The sequence below is a fragment of the Colias eurytheme genome, chromosome 11, assembly GCF_061535395.1.
Source record: "Colias eurytheme isolate Ceu_HAF_F1 chromosome 11, ilColEury1 Martin Lab GWU primary, whole genome shotgun sequence".
In the NCBI taxonomy this organism is placed as follows: Eukaryota; Metazoa; Arthropoda; class Insecta; order Lepidoptera; family Pieridae; genus Colias; species Colias eurytheme.
Window position 1 is genome coordinate 2,109,275 of NC_142990.1, and position 22,258 is coordinate 2,131,532.

Genomic DNA, 22,258 nt, shown 5'->3' on the forward strand with positions numbered 1-22,258 from the left:
ACGCAATTTAATTAACTTTTATATTACTAACGTCAGATTATATTTCATTAATGCACCATTTAATAAGAGTTATTTACCTTAGAGTCAGTTTGTGTTGCAACGCAATGAAGATGAACCGCTTTCGAGTTGAACCACTCCGTCGGTGGAAACTGAGCAGAGAATGTGCTCATCGCGCGGGTCTGCTTGCTGCGGCCGCTTCGTCTAAATAAGCGGGAGAGCAACGACACTTTTTCTGAAAATATACAAAAAATATACTTTACTAACTACCCTCAATATAAAATTTATAGTTTCATTGTAAAGCAAAAACGCGGGAACAATGCTTGCTACGATGCTTTGATATGCAAAATAAAAGAAAAAAAGGTAAACCGCACTTTAATAAACATGGTTTTGTAGTTTTAGTTATTTATTGCAAATGCCGTTAGGTTCTTGAAGGATCACATAAAATTAATAAAACAATAGTTCTAAGAAATCATAATAAATAAAATGCGGTTTAATCACAATCAGTGTAAGCGATAAGCATGCTTGCGCAAATAAAACAAATATGCTTACTAGGCGACGCAGATTCTACGCTAGGTGGATAGTCGGTGGATGAGGAGCTGTCAGTTGTGTTCGCATGTTTGTGGTGAAGACTGCGGGTAGATGCGCATCGCTGCAAGTATTTGCTCGACGAACCGAATATTCGAAGGGAATTACGACGGTCGAGCGAGCGCGGTGCGGGGAATGACGCGCTGCGGCGCTTGTTCGGCCTGCCGTATAGAATTTTGTCGTTCGGGTTGCCTGAAATTTGATAATTTCATGTTAATTGAATTTAGTTAGTTAGTCAAATAATATATATAGACACTAATAAGTATCTAGTTAAATATCGTGTACCTAATCGTCAAGTTCAGAAATATTTTTATCTATGTTTTGGATACCTATAGAAAAGATTGAACAATTTATAAAAATAGGGCAAAGATTATTGTCAAGGACTAGGTATATAATATAATTATTTTTAATTTCATTATTTTCCGAGATGACGGTAGGTACCTAAGGTATTCCTAAGAACTATAAACTTTCCATATAATAACTGAAACATAAGCATTTAAGTTTCACATTTGATACGTGAAAGATTAGTTCGCCAGGGTAATAACTTGGTTGGTAAATGCACGATGCACGTGACGCACAAAGGGAAGAAGCACGCAGATGCACGCGTAAATCTCCGTTCAGTTTGACAGCCGATTTGAAAGCACAGCTTTCAATTGTTTTGTAAACATACTGGGGTAAATAATTATCATTTATTGGTCTTGAATGATATAAAAGGGGCGTGTTTGTACATATCTCGATTTAATTTTTATTAGTTTGTTAAAAAAAACAAGGATATAGACATATATATTAGATCAATTTTATTTCAAAGCTTTTCATTGCTCACAATTATTACTCATGTAAGATAAACAAAAATAATAATATTAAGTTGGCGCCATTTCAACGAGGCTTTTGTTTTGGCGCCAAGCCGATGACAGTGGCAGTTTATCTATGCTCCACGGGCACAGATAACTCAATCTGCACGTCGTAAGTTTCGTGCAAGCGTTCGCGGTTCGCATGAATACTATAAACAAGTCTATCTTCGCGACTCATCGCGAGTATGGAATCTCAACCATTAACATACCAACCGGCGTGTCCTGCGAGCCGCTACTCTACATAACAGAAATAAACAGGAATGTGACATGAACTATTTTAGACACCTATAAGCGTGTGAACATAATTTATTTTCGCGGATCGCATAGTTCATTCGATGAATTGAAGTTATGAGTTGGTAGACAGATAATAATAGCTATGTAGCTGATAATTTATATTTGTTTGGTTTGTAAATAGTTAAATTTGTTTTTTTTTTGCTCAATTACCTATCTACTTGTTTAGATTAAATTATATAAGATGATTTCACTTTTTCCGAAATTAATGAAGAATTTTTGAATACTATAAAATATCGTATCCGGAATGGATTTGTATTCTAGTAGTTCGACTCATTCGGTTGCACAGATTTCTAAAAGCGTTTATCACAATCCAAGTGTACAACAGATGTAAGCTTCTTGCCAAGCTTGTTATCCTTTTGTAAGTATATCCACACTCCACAGAATAAATAGTAGGTGTTTACTGATTTAAAAAGAAATCAAGATCATCGCTTTTTGGTTCATATTATGAATGCAAATCTATAAAGATTAAGACATTAAACACCTACGTTAGATAGGTATAAGTAATAAGTAACTCTGTATCCTGGTAAGAGCTACCAATCTACCTAAATTTGCTTTGCAAAGTGCTTTAGCTATAATAAAATGCAAATTTAGTTCAACAGCCACCTTCACAACACTTTAGTTATGTTTAATTCCTTTCCGATTTAATACCAGACTCACTTTCAAAGCTATCTACTAAGTGCTGGCGCTATCTTGATTAAATTTAAATCGGAAGTCCTTGCAAAGAAAGTCAGTCACGTTTCGTTGTTAGCGAGAAGGCAAACACATTTGCGATTATTGTAGTTATTATAGCTTTGGATTATATAATAGTAGGCTTTAGGCGATTTAGCAACCAATTTAAGAATAAATAAGACATGATTTTGTTTGAAGGATTGTTTTAGGCACAGATAATATAATACTATAGATTTAAGGTAACTATAATAAAGCTACCTCTTATTTAATCAAATACCTACCAATAAATGATTGATACTGGTGTAGATAAGGTTATTTTCGTTCATTATGCATTCCTAAATGGAGCAAAAATAAAATGTTTAGATGACTCACATACACTTAAGTATATTATCATAAAGGACACCGACCATAACGGTTTGTATCTGCTCTAGGCGTTTTATAATTGCTTCTTATTTGTTCTTCAAAATTATATGTCCATTTAGAGCCAAAGATTTGCGAGCAAAAAAATCTTAGCTACGGAAGTTTACCCATATAAGCACGCGGAACAAAGATTTATAGCTAATTAAAGGGTCTGGAAATGAGCAATTAAAGCGACCTTTGATAACAGGAATGAGGAAGAGAAAAAGGTGAACAACCGGCGAATATGTATGAGCGATGCACTTGTAAGTAACTTAAAATAAACGGCTCGTAAAATCGGCGCCGGCTCGTTGCAGCTGATTGAAATCGAAAATAAACATTACCTCTATTATGGAATATTTACCCCCAACATGGATCTACGTTGGTATAAATGAACTTCGAGCAAATGTAACGATGACGTATGATCAAAATAGAATATGCATCATAAACTGAGCATTGAAACGACTCTTAAAACCAGTACCTAGTTATGTTTATATTAAATTCAATTCGTCATTTAAGTAAGTACCTACTTAAATGACGAATTGAATTTAATATAAACACCTGTAAATAAGATAATTTTAGTATCTAACATAAAACACGTGTCCTTTCTGGTTTGTTCTTGAAGTGTGGAATCTGTACTTTTGAGCGCACTTGATCTTCGAATACTTTCCTATTGCTAAATGATCTAATTTTGAAAGCAACAGAGGATAGATTTGAATCCTGCGTATAACAAACTCATTTGTCTGATGGCATAGATGAGTGAAGCTGTACACTCAGAGAGGGTACCTCTTAAATGCGTGCACAGACACAGGAAACAACTAGTCTATGTAATGCACCATGCATTCCACGCGCCGACCCACATTCGAATGAGCTCTCCCATCGCATCCGTTTTGTTAAAATAACTCTTAATATTCATTTGCGAGACACTCTCACGTTGATTAATGGCATGAATGTCTAATTGATGTCGACCATTTGTGTTTTGGCAAATGTAAAAGCAGGATTCCGGGAACAAGAGTTTTTCTTTTAACTCAACAGTCTTATGTATACGGAATACGGATATGTATACTGACTTGATTGGCTGTTTTCTATTTAAAGCAACATAAATATTTATGTTATATTATCTGTATTTTCTTGCAAAAAGTGAAGGCTATGTTAATTGATCAGGTTGAATAAATAATGAAGAAAGTGTGGACAAAGTATCGATTTGCGAATGAATGGTTCGAAATAATTAATTAGAATACAGAAAGCTCTGAATGATATCATTTAAATTTGATGATTGTGAATAAATTTATTACTAAAATATGCAAATAATGTAAACGATTTTTAAATCAGCCGATTAGCGGACTTAATCATAATGACGAATAAATATAGATAATATTATGTAAGCGAACTTGAATACAATTTACGAAAAGAAGGTAGAGTAGATACTTCAATAGAGTTTTTACTGAACTGTAATCGTATAAGGCATTTAGGATGTACCAACCAAACCTATGTCCTAATCCTGACCAGTAGATACCTCACTACTGATAAAATATAAACAAATCAGAGGAAAAACAATTATAGATCAGCTATAAGCAGAAAATATTTTGGAGGTGAAACTCAATTTAATTTTTCAGTTTATTAATGTTGAAAAAGCTTTCCAGCTAAACTTTTTCATTTCTAAAACAGTAACTAGGTAACTAGGTATTTCCTTCGCTTAGCGTTCAACCCAATTAATCTTCATGCAATATTATGTTAATATTAATAAGCATTTGCACTTTGTTTTTTATCTGACAGCCAACCATATGAAAAAGTTTAATTTTAAAATAGACACCCATAAAGTTCATTTGTAAAGATTCTGGTGCTCGTTAAAATTATATCCATTTGGATGAAGCCACAAATTTTATGGATAGCTAAAGATTAATATGTTAGATCAAAGGCCAGGAAGGGCATAATACGATATCCGTCCAAACTCCGTGATATGGTAGTCGGCTTAACTAGATGAAAAATATGAACGCTAAAAATAACACTATCTTTGAGGAAATTGGACTTGACAGCGAGAATGTTTATGTGATTGGTGTATTTAAAGTTGTTATTGGACACAAGTTTACATAAGTTCATTTGTGGCTATATATGGCATTGTTACGTTCATACCTTCTCGAATTCCCGTAGGTATATCAATTAGTTATAAGAATATGTCCTTTGAAGTTTGAAGTCATGTTATTTGGGATATTTGTAGGATGAAAGAAATGATCAACCATAATGTCCAAGATTTACGTTTGCGTTTGAAAGTTTAGTACATATCTAGTGAAAGCTAGCGGCTACCAATCTGATCAAGTTTTGCATAAGATCACAGGCAGGTATACAGTATTTGCTGTAGGTATAAGTTAAAGGCGAGTTCACATTTGTTTAATTCCTTTTGTTTAAGGGCATCTTTAAATGAATTGCCTTTCAAGTATTGGGTATGAGTCACAAGATTTATAAATTAGTGTTGCATCCTGGAACATATATTTGGAAAAGCTTTTGTTACATGAATGTATTTCAAACCTGTATGTTAGCTATTTGTAACAAAATTTCATAATTTACCTACCCAAGTACCTATTAAAATATTTTTCCAAACGTTATCTATCTTAATAAAAAAAGCCGTTATAACATAATATAAAAACACAACATTAGGATACCTAGGTAGGTATCTCTCAAAAGCAAAGGCACCTCATCGAATAAAATTACCATACCTACCTACCTACTATGAATAATTCGCAATACAACAAATAATAATAATAGGTTAATAATAGGTTTCTGATTATACCTAATCGGACTGAATAAAACAAAATGTTATAACTCTATAATTAGAATTCATTTCGAACACAATTTGAGGTAGAATTAAAATTAAATAAATTGCCCATAACGAACCATCTTTCATGGCCAAGGTTGTTCATGTGGTTAGCGCAAAAACGTCGTCATTTCTTATAATTACGGAATCTAATGACTGGCTGGTTCCAAACTAATTATACATCATATGAGTTCTCAGCAATTCACATTGTATAAAAGTTTTGTTTGTAATATTTTGTATCCAGAGACAACTTTAATCATATAGGTCTTTAAACGTTAGAATAGAATAATTTTGACCACAGTATTACAATTATTAGGAAATAATATTGTAATACTGTGTTTTTGACGGTTTGATTAGTAGGTAGGTAGTAGTTACTTACCTTTTAATGATTGGTCAAAATTCAAAGTTCAAGAGATTTACAAAGAATAAATTATATTATGTCAAAAATTTGTCACGAATTTCCAACATTTTAAACTAATAATAATTATGAAAACAAAACATTATAAATCAACTAGTCAGGTACCGTACCACAAATTTCTTCTTGTGGATACTAGATGGCGTTATATGACCCGACTTAATTTTGAGTTAGGTACCTACTGTGGTACCTACCTTAAAATAATATACAATCAAAAAACGTCAAATACCTATAAACTGTTAAATCGAATGTATCAAATATAAACGTATGGACGTACACGTGTTTTATTCCTTCCTTCTCAACGAAGTTTCTATTCCAAGGTGTCACTATTTTTGAATAATCCATACATCATTGATACGGTGTCATCAGTTCAGATCACTAGGTTCACAGATTCCAGGCTAGAAGACACCACCAATTATGGCACGGCGCTAGCCTAGTAGGGCTACGAAATCAGGCCATGAATGAGTGGACGAACTCGTATGTAAATGAGGTTTCTGTGTAAACAATCTTTTATATGGCAGGCAATTTAGTACGAGAATTTCGTGGTAAGCTGGTTTTTGTGTGCAAAATTAAACGCTGATGGATCAAAAAGTAAACGGAATAAAATCAATATAATTTCAAATTTCAATGCACTACACTTGACACACATAATACATATACTTTTAAAAGACATCTTAACCTTTCAGTTCACCTACGCAAACTTTCGGTTTAAATGATTATAAAGATTTCGGACATAAGGTGCAAATATTTTTTGCTATATCCCGTAACACAGTTTTAAAAGCCAATCAACAGTTCTTCAGCTCGTGGCTAGTGGAAACACAAGGGCTCTCATTGGCACCTTGTTGTTCATACTTGACTCTGTACGGTTTTATTATGTTTGATCTGCTGTTAAATTGCCGTCTAGCTACATAACAATACATTCAATATGTGTTCAGTTGTTTTTGCGAAGTTATTAATAAGTAATATATAATATTTGGGGCTTTCAACCTTTATGTAATCATTATCTACGAAATAAATTATTTTTAACATTTCACTTAAGGCAAAAACTATACTTACGTATATAAAAATTCTTCTAATAAGTACAATTGTGTTTCAAACAAGCGTAAATCGCGTGATGCTTGTAACTATCTAAAAATTATCGTTTTCACCGCGACAAATTGTCTATTTTTTGATATGTTTGCTACTCAAAAATGTTCTACATTTATTTTACGAAGTCATCGTCCCAAATCATTCTTTGATTCGATTACTTTCGACTTTCGCACTTTTCCGAAATTAATGAGTTTTGAAAACAGATTGTTGTGTTAATTTAAATCGAAGTGAGATTTTTTTTGTTTTCTTCGCCAAAAAGATATGCTGAGTTAGTAGTTTATTTTGCACCATGTGTTACTTATCAAAAGAAACTATTTGGTTATTTTTTTACCAAACTTTTTTTCCGATAATACAAAAAACTGCACTTACACTATGCTGTTATGCCTGCAGGATATAAATAAGGGATATAAAGAATATCCTGAACGATACTTTGTGACACGGAATAAATTTAGTATTAATAAAACAACTGGGACCACTGCATTACGACTAAAATGGTGCAATGCAGCTTCCCAACGAATGGCTTATGCAATGCGAGTTTGAAGCAGGATTTTATTTGAAGTAGTTCCGATTTTAGGCAAAATAGGCAATTTGTTATAATGTATGTACCTACTAGATGCATTGAGTTATGAGTATGCTCTATTGGTGATAGACTGTTTTGAAATTAAATAAATTTTAGATATTTGTGAAGTGCATATTTTTTCGGCAATTTTACGATCGAAGTAAGATTTTCTAATTTCGATATTTTCTGGAAAATAATTATGTAGCGTTATTAATTTCTACTGTAAAGATTTTTTTTATCTTCTTTTCTTATGATAGGCAGCTCTCTAATTATTGAACCAAATTTTCAAAAGGGTTTATATATTATTGGAAAATATCTCGTCTTTAAATAATATCTGATCTCGTATACAATCGTGTCATATTTTAATAATCTACTTTTCAGCATTCCTATTCGATGCATAATTTTATGGGACAACTTTTCACCCCTACCATTGGTGACTTATTGCCATATTGCACTAAAGTATAGAGTAAATGTTTTAACACGCAACCTTATGTAATACTGCGCCACAAAATGAATACAATTAGCCTAGTTTTAAATAGAAAAGGTCAGAAATGGCCACTGGGCCGTCCCATGGTATCTTATCAAGAGAGATCCTTCCTGAATTCTGAGGTCGAAGAATAACCTACTTTTGCATTATTTAAATGTTCATGTAATGTATGTCTTATGAATATAGTTTTGTTGGATTGTTATTCAATATAATGCAATTGTGTTAAGTATAGGTATATGAATATGGAGAAAATGTTAATGTAGTTTGCGTGTATAATGTTTGAAATGTCAAGATTGTAGTTATGTTTCTCTACTTTTGGAACTATGAAAATATCTGGCTTTTCATTTAACAGTGGACAACTGCATAGCGGCATGCATTACTATTGTATTTGTGGGTCTTCTGCAGAGCAGATTAAAACTAGTTCTGTCTCATTTAAACTATTTAGAACTTTGAATATGTGAAGCCGGACTAGTTACATTCGTAATCCATGAAATAATCTGCCTGATTATCAATTTCTAACTCTCTCAAAATTAATGTTACTGTGTTGTTAAGTAAACCAAAATAGATACAACTATTTATAAAATTAATATAGCAATAAAATCATACTAAGTATAATAATTGTTGCGCTATCGATAAAATCCGTCAGAATTAAATTCCACTCTTACAATGTAACGTCTGATAAGTAATTCAATCTCCCTAGTGTTGTTTCTAAGCTACAGACTATTAAATTCTAAATAGTTTTAGATTCTAGGAACAATAAATTGTTAAGTTTATTCGATTGAGACAGGATTAATCCGTGATGGAGCGACATTCCTGACCATTGAACGATCGGTTTATTTTAGTATCGAATAGAACTTATTGTATTGTCCGCAAGTATGGAAACTTTGTTATAAAGTCGATGTCTTTGTGCAGTTTATTGTATAATCGGATAACTAGATGCTACTATTGTTGGGAATGGAAGTTTGTCTTTATACTTAATTGAGCATTTAGGCATCATTTTGATAGCTCTATAGTTTTTTATTTTTCGCAAGTAATTTCATGGCATGGAATTCCATTGATACAAAAATAAATTCAATTATTATAATATGACGGGCTTTACATTTTATCAAATTGTCTTTTGCTCTTTGTGTTATTATTTATGGTGATATTTTGATACTCTTTATCACGATAAGTACTCATCCTTCTACATAAAACTGGAGACAAATAAGTATATGATCAAAGACGTATGTTTTGAATATGATTGTATAAAACCAACCAGGAAACCTTACCGAATTTCATAGAAATCGTATTTGAAGAGATAGTGTTTCAACGTAGGTGGCTCAGTAATGGTTTTTCTCTGGTGTTTAACTGCCAGGTTTTCCGGCACGTCAGACGTTAACTGATTTATGAATATTGTATATTTTATGCGCTAGAACAAATCTGTGGTGCGCCACATTCAATAAACGTTTTATGGACAATTAAAAGTTTAACAAACAATTATAATAACAAATTTACAATTTGCATATTACGATTACAAGTTACATGAAGCAAATCAACAAAATACGTAACAAAAGTCGAGAAATCACCTTAAGTAGGTACCTGCACTCGAAATACCAGCTAATTCTCATAAAACATTTCAAAATCAGTTGAACTTACAATTCTCAAGAACTAGTTAGACCATTAATAAGTATTTATACTGAGAGTTCGTCTGTTTGTTGACACAGCTTGCAACTTTCTTGGGATTTCTGAACGAGCGTGGTCGTGATGTTTACATTGCTGTCTATGCAGACTCTTTGCATATCAATTTCAGCGAGCAAAGCATTTGAGACGACAACATTTAAATAATAACAATGTAAGTATGATAGTGGGTAGCGTATGCTGTATTTGCAATGGCTTTAAAGTAAAAATATTATATAGCAGTATGTAGGAAATACTACATCAATTTCATTAATTTACGGTAATATTAATATGACTAAAATATAGTTCTTAAAAAAGCACAGCGTAACATTTTTTTTATGCATTCGAAAATAGAAATATTCATATATGTATTACATTTCAAGTAAGAATAAAAAAAAAACAAAAAAAAATCTTTAAGTATTGTTATTGCGAATGTTTGTAGCAAATTGCATTAGTTACTTTGTTTTATAACGAAAATCTTATAGGTATGTACTTAAAGCACACACAGCAGTAGCATAGAATACTTAATAGTAGCTAGCGCTAGTAGAAGTTGTAACTAGTCTAAATTCGTATCGAAAAATAATAAATCTGTAATAATTTTGAAATCTATGACAATTATTCATAACAGTCTATATAAATCCTTCACAAATTGTATCGCTTTTGATAGGCCTTCTATAGCATAGATAAATAGTAAATACACTTGCGTAAACAAAGATACTTATTAATAATAAGTTATTATTAGTGCATAACAAGTCAGTTAATTGTAAATAGATATTTATATGAAATAAGATCAGGTCTATTCTGATTCTGAATTATAATTATATGTTTTATGGCTTAATGTTACCAGAGGTAATTTGGTATAGTAGTTAACCACGTACAATTTACTACTATTGGTATTAAATAACTACGTAAAAGTGATGGTGACAATTTATGTATCAATATTTTCTATATAGTGTATTGAAACTTGAAAGTAGTGACAGGGAAGCCTCTTCACTTTCCATGCTGTCACTGGTTTAAACGTTACGTCATTAGTAACCGATTAAATGTCAATATATGTAATATCTTGTAAAGTACAACAATTTTTTGTCAAAGAACTCTTTACATTGAAATGGCTTGTAATAAACTTTGTGTGTGATGAAATTGCTTGTACATATATTGTATAAGTAGTTAAAAACTCAGTAGTAGGTATGCGATGATTAAAACCCACATTAAAACCCAATATGCTAACTGTGCAGAGATTTGCTACGTAAAATGATTTTTCCAATAGCCGGAAAATAGAGTAAAAGTTAAATGTGTATCAACAATGTATAATCGAATTACACACAGCTGTTAAACCAATGTGTGATTTTAGATCAATAACATTTTATGTAAATGTAATAATCATTAGGTACTTAATAATTTTAAACCTATCCAGTTGATCCATGAAAACAAATATATCCGATAGTTGCGAAAAGCAATTCATAAAGCCAGTAAATATAATTACGTATATTATTCCACTCCTTCTTTTTTTCATTTGATTGATGTGATTTCAATCACCCCTTGGAAAGTGGGAGTAACGGATCAACATTAACTAACGTGGTAGTATCAATATCTTTTTAATATCAAGGTTTTTCTAACGACGCTATCAGAGCTTATCAATACCTGTCAATCATAACCTATATTACCAGGATTTAAAGTGTATATTGCCTTGACAAGTGATTTACTGCAAATATGGTGTAAGACTGATTAATGTTTCCTGCGCTAACCGAACAAGCTTTCAAATGATCTCTTTACTTGTGATACCTTCTTTTACATCTAATGTAGGTCTTATTTCAATGTCATTAGATTCATTTTGATTTTGTATGCAGTTCTTGTGTGGCCTTGGAAGGCTGCTCTTATCGGGGGGTAAATAAGAGGAATTATGAAAGCATTACACTGATTAAGATCTCTGTTTGTTTACTGTTATACAATTTGATTGGTTGGTTTCTAATGAACTGTTAACTTTGTTGTTAGGTACTGATTAATTAGCTTGGGATTTTTCTTTGAAGTGAAATTGTTTCTCGGAGGAAAACCTATGCTAATTAATTAGATTGAAAGTTGTATGTATGTGAGAAACCTGTACCATATGGTACTTTAATATTTGAAATAAGAAAAATGTAAAATTAGGTAAGTATATCTAAAAATCTTGATAAATAATTATATACCTACAACGTTTTGGGAGAGTCGGTAGAGTAACTAGTACATAAAATAATTTATGTTAAAAACTGGTAAAAAATAATCGATCTATTATTGTTTAATAGATAGACTCGAATTATTCAGTAAATACACAATTAATAATGTAAATTTCCTCCACCAGCGTTCATACAAAATCGCCTAACGGACAGAACTGATTTTAGACATTGTTGGTTCCGTTGCATATTTCTCAATACACACCGTTAGGATTTAAAACAATTTAGAGTCACGAACCCGTGCGACCGATCTGACCTTTCGGTTCCGGAAAGACCAATGTCAAAGCGAAGTTATCACCATTCGGACTTGTATAATATGACAGACCAATTATTCATAGGTGTGATTGTAAGTATGCACGATTTATTTAAATATTGTAGTACAAACACGACTCGCAAAGGTGCCTAATTAATCGTACAATGAAGGTTATAAATAACTGTTGATATTTCATATTCTATAATATGCCTTCTATGAACACAAGAATACTACTCTATTTTTTATAAGAAAAGCATCAAAACAACCAATAATTTCAATTAGGTGTACGTTCACCACCAATTAAGAACATTCTACTCATAAGCAATTTCTCGTCCAACATGTAGGAACCTCATAAAGACCGATAAACTTAACTCAAAGGAGCACGAAACGTCAGTGCAAATCTTGGACCAAATCTAAGCCCATCTTCTGATAGGCGTAAACATATACAATGTCACTGCCGCATCTCTTATAAGGCTCAAGTAACGGGTTGATGGTGAACCACTTACCATATTTGGTACCTCATTACAAGACTTGCGTTCGGAACAAGAATATCGATCTTGCATTCCTAGAAGACATGCCCTACTATTCTAGGATCAAGAGATATTTATCGATTGGTAATTGAGGAATTGGCGCATATTTTACGTTGTTTGTGGCAAGGCGCTCAGTTACCGTAATGTTTTGAGACGCAATTTATTAGTTATTATGTCTCTTAATTAAAATCCATTTGACTTTCCACGACTTGTAATAATGTTTATAATTGAGTATTACAATTCCATGTCTTTATTGCTGGTTAAGGTATCCATATCAACTGATTGCATTCGAAATTAGCATAATTTCAATTAATCCTCATTTTCAATTGATTTTCTCGTGATTGAAACTGTTATTTATATTGCAGCAGTAGTAAAGGGAATCGAAATGCAGTGGCCGCTTTGGCAATCAACTGCAAATTGTTCTTTGCTGAACAACTGAAAAGTAGTCGATTGCTGGGCGGTAGTTGAAATCAGGGCACTGCAGAACTGTCCTACTTTACGTGTGATGGAATGCAAGGGAATATAGCCATTATTCTAGTGCAAAATTGACTGCACTCAACTTCGAACGCGATAATGCGATTTCGGAGTTCAAACACGGTGTTATTTCATGTACACAGCTTACAGGTGATGTAGATCCGCTTAAAAGTTTCATTTAAGTTATTGATGAATCGTATTTCATTGGTAATAAATATTATTATGCTGCTGTAATGGTATTTTCACTAATCTCGATAAGATTTTCTTCATTGTTATAGATTGATTAGATTAGGTACTAGGTAACCTAAACTTTATTCATAATAGAATATTACTAAAAAAGTGCAGTAGTTTAATTCTAGTAGCAGGCTATGATTACCTACAGTGTATTAAAGAAAGCGGAAAAAACAAGTTGTGATTGACAGTTATCATATTTGGATAATCTTACCTCCACAGATAACATCCGCCAAATTAGTTTGAACACATTGATGCGTGACCGCACCGTCCCGGACTGTGGTTATCTCTCCGTAAAGCTGATGAAGGGCTTCCTGGTCGGACATGAGGATGGTTCTGGGCGAGCTGCATTCGTCCTCGGTGGAGTGGTGGCGGGAAGACGAGCGGGAGCGGGAGCGACGGCGTCTGGTAATGGGGAGACAGTTTAAACAAATGTTATAGAGTTACACATTAAATAAAGGTATCGATTGTAATGTATATTATTATTAAAGTGAGAAAATTTGCTGGAAAAACGGTAGGTATAAACTTAAAAGATGTGCATTTAATAGTCAGCTATTGAGAACAAAGAATTATCATGTTTTGGCGACGAGTTTGGATTTCTTGGAAGAATACAGATCACCGAAAAGACATTATAAGCTAAATTAAAAGTATCTAAATCTTTCTTATGGGTTTTAAAGGGTTCTTGAAATAAGGCCGTTGTTGGTTTTAGAATAACAACTAATGATTGATGACTGTCGGCTTTTTATGTTTAAATTACAATCTTTTTGTTCATCAAATTGTCTTTAATCAAGCCCTCAGTATTAGGGGTCAATCATATGGTAAGAGGCAGGTTTTTCCTGTGCAAAAAAAAAGAAAACCTGTGATGGGATTGCGCAATTTTAAGTCGTAAACAAAACACATATAACTCATTCTCAATTGAACATGTGTGGTCTTCTTGAACCGGATTCTGTTGTCTTATGTTTCTTCAAATTTTTTGCGGAGCGTCACCTGTCACTCATTAAAATACAAGTTTTTACTTTGGGATGAAATCGGTGCTTTTAAAAGCACGATCGAAATGTTTTGTTGATTCAAGCAAGAATAACAATAATTAATAGTGGTGTCAAGTGTTAAATACGTCGTTTTAATTTTTTCTCTATTTATTAAGTTTAATAACCTGTTTTGACCTTCTGATGGATGAAATGGTAATTGACGGATTAAGGGTGAGAGTTCGATTTTCTTGACTAATATTATTGAGACCAAATCCAAATGATAAATCTATATACGAAGCAGTTTAGGAATATTCTTCAGTTGTATTTTATTTTGGAATTAGTCTCCAGAAATATTTACTTTACCAATGAACCTTTTCATTATTAGTAGCAACAACAAAAATGTTGTACCTACCTGTATTGATAGTACATACTATTAACAATGAACTGAAAGCTTGCATAACTACAATTAAAACTGGTTTTTATCATTCATTATTATTGGCGACACGTAATAAGGACATATCGATTACTGACCAATTAACGGTCAAAAGAGGAAACATGGACTAGTTTTTGTAACTCAATTTTATTTACGCAGATTTTGTCGCCTGAAGACGCTGTGCTTACGGTGTGGAATAAAAATAGCAGTGACATATTTGTTGGTCCAGTGCTCATTGTACATTTGCTCAAGTGTAAAGAAAAAGTAATGATTTAAATGATATGTTATAATATTTAATGAAACTATTTAGGATTTATCCTATACCTACTTAAATGTAAAATAGTAAATGTTTAAAAATGTGTTACTGTAGCTAGTCGGCGTAAGTTGGTAGAAGAACTAGGTAGCGATATTAATGATAAATTAAAAGTCAAAGAAATATTGATAGCTTAATATAACCTTCCCGGGCCCGCAGACTAAATAAGAAAAAAAAACATTCATTAGCACAATAATATTTTAAATTAGAACCCACATTGTGACGACCTTACTTATTCATCGTAAATTAACGATCAAATCCTAACCTTGTCAATACTTCGTTACATAATATTTGTTATATCGTTGAGGCATAATTAAATACATTGACCTTTAAAGTGATTTGTATGGCAAATACATGAATAATAACTTCTTCATAAAGATCTTTTAACAATTTGCTGCTAAATTATCATAACGCATTTAACGCCTTTGTAGTAATTACCCAAAAGGTTAAGTCTATAGGCGTTTGAAATAAACATTATTTGTGAATAAATCAATAAAATCTAGAAGTCATAAAGTATGTAATAACTTATGCATTATAAACTAATGTATTTCCATATTTCACCAATTTAGCTACGCCATATTGGATAAGCAATGTCAAGTTTGGCGCCAAAATTGGCATGTACATACTGTCATTCGCACAGAGTGCGTTCCAATTTGTGTAACGTGTTCCAGTTGAACGATGTCTTTATTTGGTAGAATGAATCATCAGTTTCAGACTGTTTTATTTTTAATCGCCTAAGCTTTGGACACTGATTTATTGACTAAATAACACGCTAAGAATAATTAGCGAGTTAAAACCATTAACACTGTCATACCAAAAATCGAACAGTGTAAGCTTATTTATTTAAAAAATAGTACATACATTTTCTACCCATTCATACCGTATTTCTGTAACGATATATTACTTACATGATTCGGATACTTATTTTTGTACAAAATTGTGAATGTTTCGGTGACTCATAGGTATTTCGGATTGTTTCAAAGACTGTGCCTTGAATATGTGAATACATTCTACTTTTGCAAAATATATGTTACTTCTTTGCATACATAATCTTTATTGAAATTTAAAATAATGATATTCTAACGGTTATATTTTTTCCATAATAGATATGGTCCTAATCCATAATTATTTTTGAATACTTTTATTCTTCCCGCCTAACCTACACGCTATATTAAAAAAATTATTGCCCTATTCCTTACTTAAAGACACAAAGAGCTTATAAATATACTTACTCCGGAGTGACAATAAAGAATCCTCTGGACGTCTGGTATATTTTCCTCTCCTGCATTAGCTGTGCGAGCGTGTCATACACGACCTCTTGGGAAGGAGTCTGCATGGACGGGAATTTTGAAGATAGTGACGTTCGTATGCTTTCTAGTGTTGCTGACTGCCCCTGGAAAATAGTACTCTTGAAAACTGAACAATATGAATCTTATGAATAAAGGTGGATAGAAGTTTCATGTATTTTTTATGCGTTATTACCTACTATTAGATACTTTTTAGGATAAAGGATGTATTGTTCTGAATTAAAAGTAATTGTGTAAAAAAACGAAATTTTGATTATGCTTTATGTATTCAAGGTAAACAGGAGACTAACAAATTACAGTTGGTTTAACGCTTGCTTATAAAGTATAGCCTTATTTAACAGTTCTTGAGGTATATTTTCATACATTATTTGCCCTTTTAAATAACAGATGAGCTTAAAAAAATTATCCAGAAATTGATTTGTCTTATATTAATCCACCACATCCAACACTTTACATTAAGACCACACATCTTCACATGGCATCGTAATATATAAGAATACGAAATTTGAGATCATTAGCGGTACCTACCTTCTTTGCGATATTGACAGTTGCGTTTTTGCTTCACATCGCGGAACTATCAAATACGCAGTAACTTAAATCAATCAATGAAATCTTATCTTCGAACTGAACAAGGATATCGTCTCAAACAAAATAACCTTCGAGAGATTTATGAGACATGTTCTAAAACATTGTATCGAAACGAGATAATATTAAGATTAGGCCATGGTATTTCCCGGATTATAGACTTGTTTTGCATATCAAATTACAGCGATAAGGATTTTAAATGTCTATTTTATTTTATTCTTTCTGCATGAATAAAACAACGCGTAGTTTAGATATCTTATTCTCGATCATAAACAGGCAGATATTAATGCTTATCTTTCATATTCAGTGGTCCATATTATTTTAGGCTCTTACCTATGTATTTCTTAGAGTGGCATACCTTATAATTCGTTAATAATTTAAGCTTTTTAACATATAGGTAGACATTAAAATTATATTTTTATATCAAAGGTAGGTAGGCATTTCTTTAACGTATATAAAAACAATTGGCTTATTTCGTACTCGATCAACATATGGGTTTTTCTCCCGTATTAAGAGTTTTGGAAGACATTTTGTTACGCGACTAGAATTTGTTTGTAGGTACGTGACATTTATTTCATAAGCATGCAAAAACATGATTAAGAAGCGAATAAGTCTATTCTTCGAGTTCAACTGAAACGAGTATTTTATTTCGAACTGAAATTCAATAATTTTTTGCAGTCCTTTATGAATAGTTTAGTGGGAAACATACGCACAGTAGAAATATACGTAAAAAGAAAAGATACACTGTTAAAAGATGTACCCTTTGATGGAAATTATAATATTGAGAAACAAAGCTAAATGTACCTTAGAATGATGAAGAGATGGGATTCGGAATATTCTTTTCTTACAGTTCGATTAGGACAACGTCATTTTTAACAGTAAATTTTTCCACTCGTAGAAAATTTCATAACTCCATAAATACAAGGCCAAGGAGCCAATTTAAACCGATATTATTGCATTATAATTGAAGTATGCCTTAAACAATAACATGAAATAGTTCCCAAGCCTAGAATTCTTCGAAACAAGAATAGAGATTGGATCGATTGTTTTATCGTTGTAATAAAATCGTTCTATGCTAAGGACGGAATATATCTGCATACTTGAAACCTGTGCTTGAAACAGATCTTGTTATCAACTGTGTCGTAACGACCTTTCAGTACATTTTCAAGTGATTGGTCTCGTAAATAGTGATTCAGAAAAGGATTTGTGTTAATCCACTCATTCGGGAATATGAAAATATGAACGCAATAATTAGAAATATCTTTATATTTGGAAGTAACATAGAGTTATATTTACATTCGAATTCTATTAATTTTAACGAGTTACAGTACCTACGTTACTCAAAAATATTCCCCAAAATACACCTTAAAAAACTCTTCAGAATGTAGAGCAGTAAGATTAAAAATCAATTTACTAACACATCTCTAGCATGTAGCGCTGTAAGATTACCAATTATGAATTTTAAACTAGCACCTTTTCATTCATTCTAATTGGACACCCACAAATTATTAGGTATAATAATAATACATATTATTAGCTTATATTATAAGCGTCCAATCAACGAAGAAAATACGTCAGCATAATCTTGTTCTATAAATAGCGCGCAGTTTACCACCAGAGAGGTAGACCACCAGACTACAAGATTTCTCAAAGTCCATATTTTATAAACGGCCTTCAAGTGTTGTTTTAAACCATGATAAAGTGCGTCGAATGCCAGGGAAAGGTGCGTAGATAGATCGCATATTTAATGTAACGATATCGAGACAGCAACTAAATTGTGTCCCGCTATACCGGTTGTGATTTACTTATTATAGCATGGCAAGTGTTAATTTATTGAAGTATTTAGATTACGCGACGCGAAAGTCGTGTCGGTATCGTGTCGGATAGATAGGATTAGTCGGTGGGTAGAGCAAAAAAAAACAATCGGACTTAAAGTTTACTTAGTACGATGATAATGAGTAAAATGATAATTTATTAAAGATAGAAGACGACACTTGAAACTCGACGGCATCTGAGCTTTTTAAATTCTGATAACATTTATTTTTATAAAAATAAATTCCCGTAATCTTTATTTATTTCGAAATTAATAACACTAAACTTGGCAATTTTATTTCTTTTTCCTTATATAACATTTATTACCATCCTGTGTAAAACCCACACCTGACCTACAACACAAAAAGCCAAATAAAAAGACATTAAGTATTGAAATAAAATCGTTTGCTATAAATGGCTTGTAAACCCACATTGTAATAAGAACTAGTGTGATAGACGACATTCTATTGTGACAATAGTTGCGAAATGTTACAAAATTGACAAATTGTAACGTGCTATGTGATACTGGATACTTTGAATATTTATAGTATGCGATTTAATGCCGACAATCCGCAATATACAATTATTGCAATTTTTAGTTCATATTTTAGCTATTATGTTTAAAATAGAGCGTGTGGCGTAAGCGTGCGTTTGGCAAGATTCAAAGATACCAAAATCGTCGCCTTACTCCATGACGTGACGGTATTGCCATGGCGGGACCTTGAAATTTTACTCTCAACGCGCCTAAAGAAGTTTCACTTCAAAATTAAAAGAATTCTAACATAATTTACCCAAAATGATATTTTTAGATTGAGTGTTTAAAAATGCATTTAGACTTGATTGTAAAAGAAATGAAAATGGAATTAGCTTTGCTTACATCATCGCTAAGATATTTAAAGATGGACCGCGAAAAGACCGAGGTAGGAATTTTTGGACACAAAGTACAAGCGAAAGCGGATTGATAATAAAATTTTTGCGCTTAATCAATTATTCCACATTTATGGATTTAAAATTAAAACAATGACGTATTATTTTTTAATCAACATAATATGTTCGTAAGCTACAACTTGACGGTATCAAATTACTTTTTTCAATATAATTGTATATAGAAGTCACCTTTTGGTCACTAAAGGAACGTCAATTTTCAACCTAAATCAAAATTCTGCGACCACTTCAAAGCAAAGGGGTGTACCCAAGTATATGTAGATAAATTATACTACAATCCTCACATAATAAACACGATGTAATAAAACTTCTTTGTATAAATTGTGTTATGATATTGTTACAATTTAGACCACCGCCAAAATATGCAGCGTGCAGGTACGGATTCTGCAAACGGGTTTTTTTTATTATTCTTTACATTTCACGGCCAATAGTCATCAGTCCGGTATTAGGCACGAGCAACGGAACTTATGAAATGATATGCAAAATTCAGGTTTCAAGCCGCCCTTAATAACCAAGCTAATGGTTAAATACCATTTCAGTATGTTCAATGTATTTTTAAGTGGTGGAGTTCATGGACGTCTAGCGAATTGGTTTTAAAACGGAAGTTTGGAAGTGAATGGGCTTACTCAATAAGGACTAGCCTTCGTTATAATGGCACTAAAAGCTTTTTTCGTAATGAAACTGTGGATTTAGTAGTGTACTTTAGTGTTTCCAACTCTTCTTTTGTCAGACAAAAACATTTTAAGGTTGGAAATATGAAGATTAAATCGACTGAGCTCCTTAAATACAGAATAAAGACTAATTTAAAATAATACGTATATGACATGATAAATGATTAAACTTCTATGTGACCTGTACATAAATGAATTACATTAGGACCAAATATCAATGTTCGAAAGCAAGAATTACTTGCTAAATCTAACACATCGAGGGTTATAAATTGGTCATAAGATTAATTAAATCTGATAAAATGGTTAATTTATTAAATTTCCTAATGGTACCGTATACGCAATGGTAAGTACGTCGAAGTTTGTATGACCATAATTTTAAGTGTGTCAGATTCAACAGTATGTTTGTTGTAATTAGCAGTGTTTAAATATTTACTGTTATCATGTTTACGAATTAAGCACATTTTCAACTACCAATCTAACATGGGCTTTATTACCTGAGAGGTTAAGTCCATAATGCAATCACACAGCGCTTCAGGTAAGGGAGTGAACTGCCCTTGATATGCCGGCGTCACTATACAGTCCTCGATGTCACCTGAAACAAAAGAAAACAATTATTTTAACCAACTCATAGCTTTTGCCGAGATGACAGATCGACTATGTGACTACTCGTACACACTTCGAAAGTAAAAAATTACAAGAATAAATATAACAATACCTAAGTAAATGACCCATTGAATAGTTAAGATCATAGTCAATTTATTTATTTCAAGGATCATTTGTTACATGCCATAACATATTTATTATCATACTTGTGAGCTTATTAAAGAAGGATCATAATATATCATTGTAGCTCAGTGATCATAATGTACAGTCTACAATTGAGCTTCTCTATAATTTTTGGCACATCTCCAAACACCGCTAGTCACATAAAATCATAATTTTATTTCACGAATTACTCGAAAACTTAAAGGCCACAGAATTAGCGGCGAGATTTCGCAAAATCAATAAATGTTAATGAAACCGCTTTGAATGTTTCATTATGCTTGCAATTTAATCTCATTCCACATATACAAGGGTCACTGGAATTAGTTGTTGCCATAAATTACGTTTACAATGCACATGCACCCGTGGATTTGGAATCGAGCCAAATACGGACCGGTTTAAGTTCGGGTTTTGTCAAATTCAGCGGAGCGAATGCTGACTAAGATGGGAACTAGTAAACAACTTTGAGAAACGAAGTTTTAAGAATTGCTATAGATTTATGCTATATTATGTAGTTTTATTGATGCGAGGTTGCTTTATTGTTAGATTTTCTTTAATCGCTATTTTATTGGTATTCGTTTTGTCACAAACTTCTTAGGAATCAAATACTACTATGGAATTCAAGAAATAGATAAATAAAGACAATGTACTTACATAATAAGGATGAACAAGATAAATAACATAGACTTTAAATTATAACATTTAATTTCATCATAGACTGTACACAAACACATACAACACTGCTTCAAACAAATGAAATTTTGCAAATAAAAATATCGCATATATCTTATAACTTAGAACTAACGATATTATTAGGTTCAATAGTAGATAAAACGGGACATTGAACTCGATTAAAGCAGATGTGTATGCAGTGATGAGATTATCCTCCGTTCGACAACTGCATGCAGATTTTCGTTCAATTTATTTGGCGGGAAAACATCCCGCCATTGTTTT

The 22,258-nt window shown here is 32.3% G+C and overlaps 1 protein-coding gene across 2 annotated transcripts in view; it reads right to left on the reverse strand.

The window, feature by feature from the left end:
- Nucleotides 1-22,258, reverse strand: part of ko (Stork-head domain-containing protein knockout) — a 148,300-nt gene that overhangs the window by 2,729 nt on the left and 123,313 nt on the right. The window contains exons 4-8 of one of the 2 annotated variants that reach the window (XM_090106895.1): nucleotides 21,037-21,134; nucleotides 16,455-16,609; nucleotides 13,723-13,913; nucleotides 550-777; nucleotides 78-232 (exon numbers count right to left, since the gene is read on the reverse strand). In XM_090106895.1, the coding sequence (XP_089963021.1) occupies nucleotides 78-232; nucleotides 550-777; nucleotides 13,723-13,913; nucleotides 16,455-16,609; nucleotides 21,037-21,134 (827 nt within the window). Of the gene's footprint in view, nucleotides 1-77; nucleotides 233-549; nucleotides 778-13,722; nucleotides 13,914-16,454; nucleotides 16,616-21,036; nucleotides 21,135-22,258 lie in introns of both variants that reach the window. The other variant, XM_090106894.1, reaches the window with a different exon arrangement.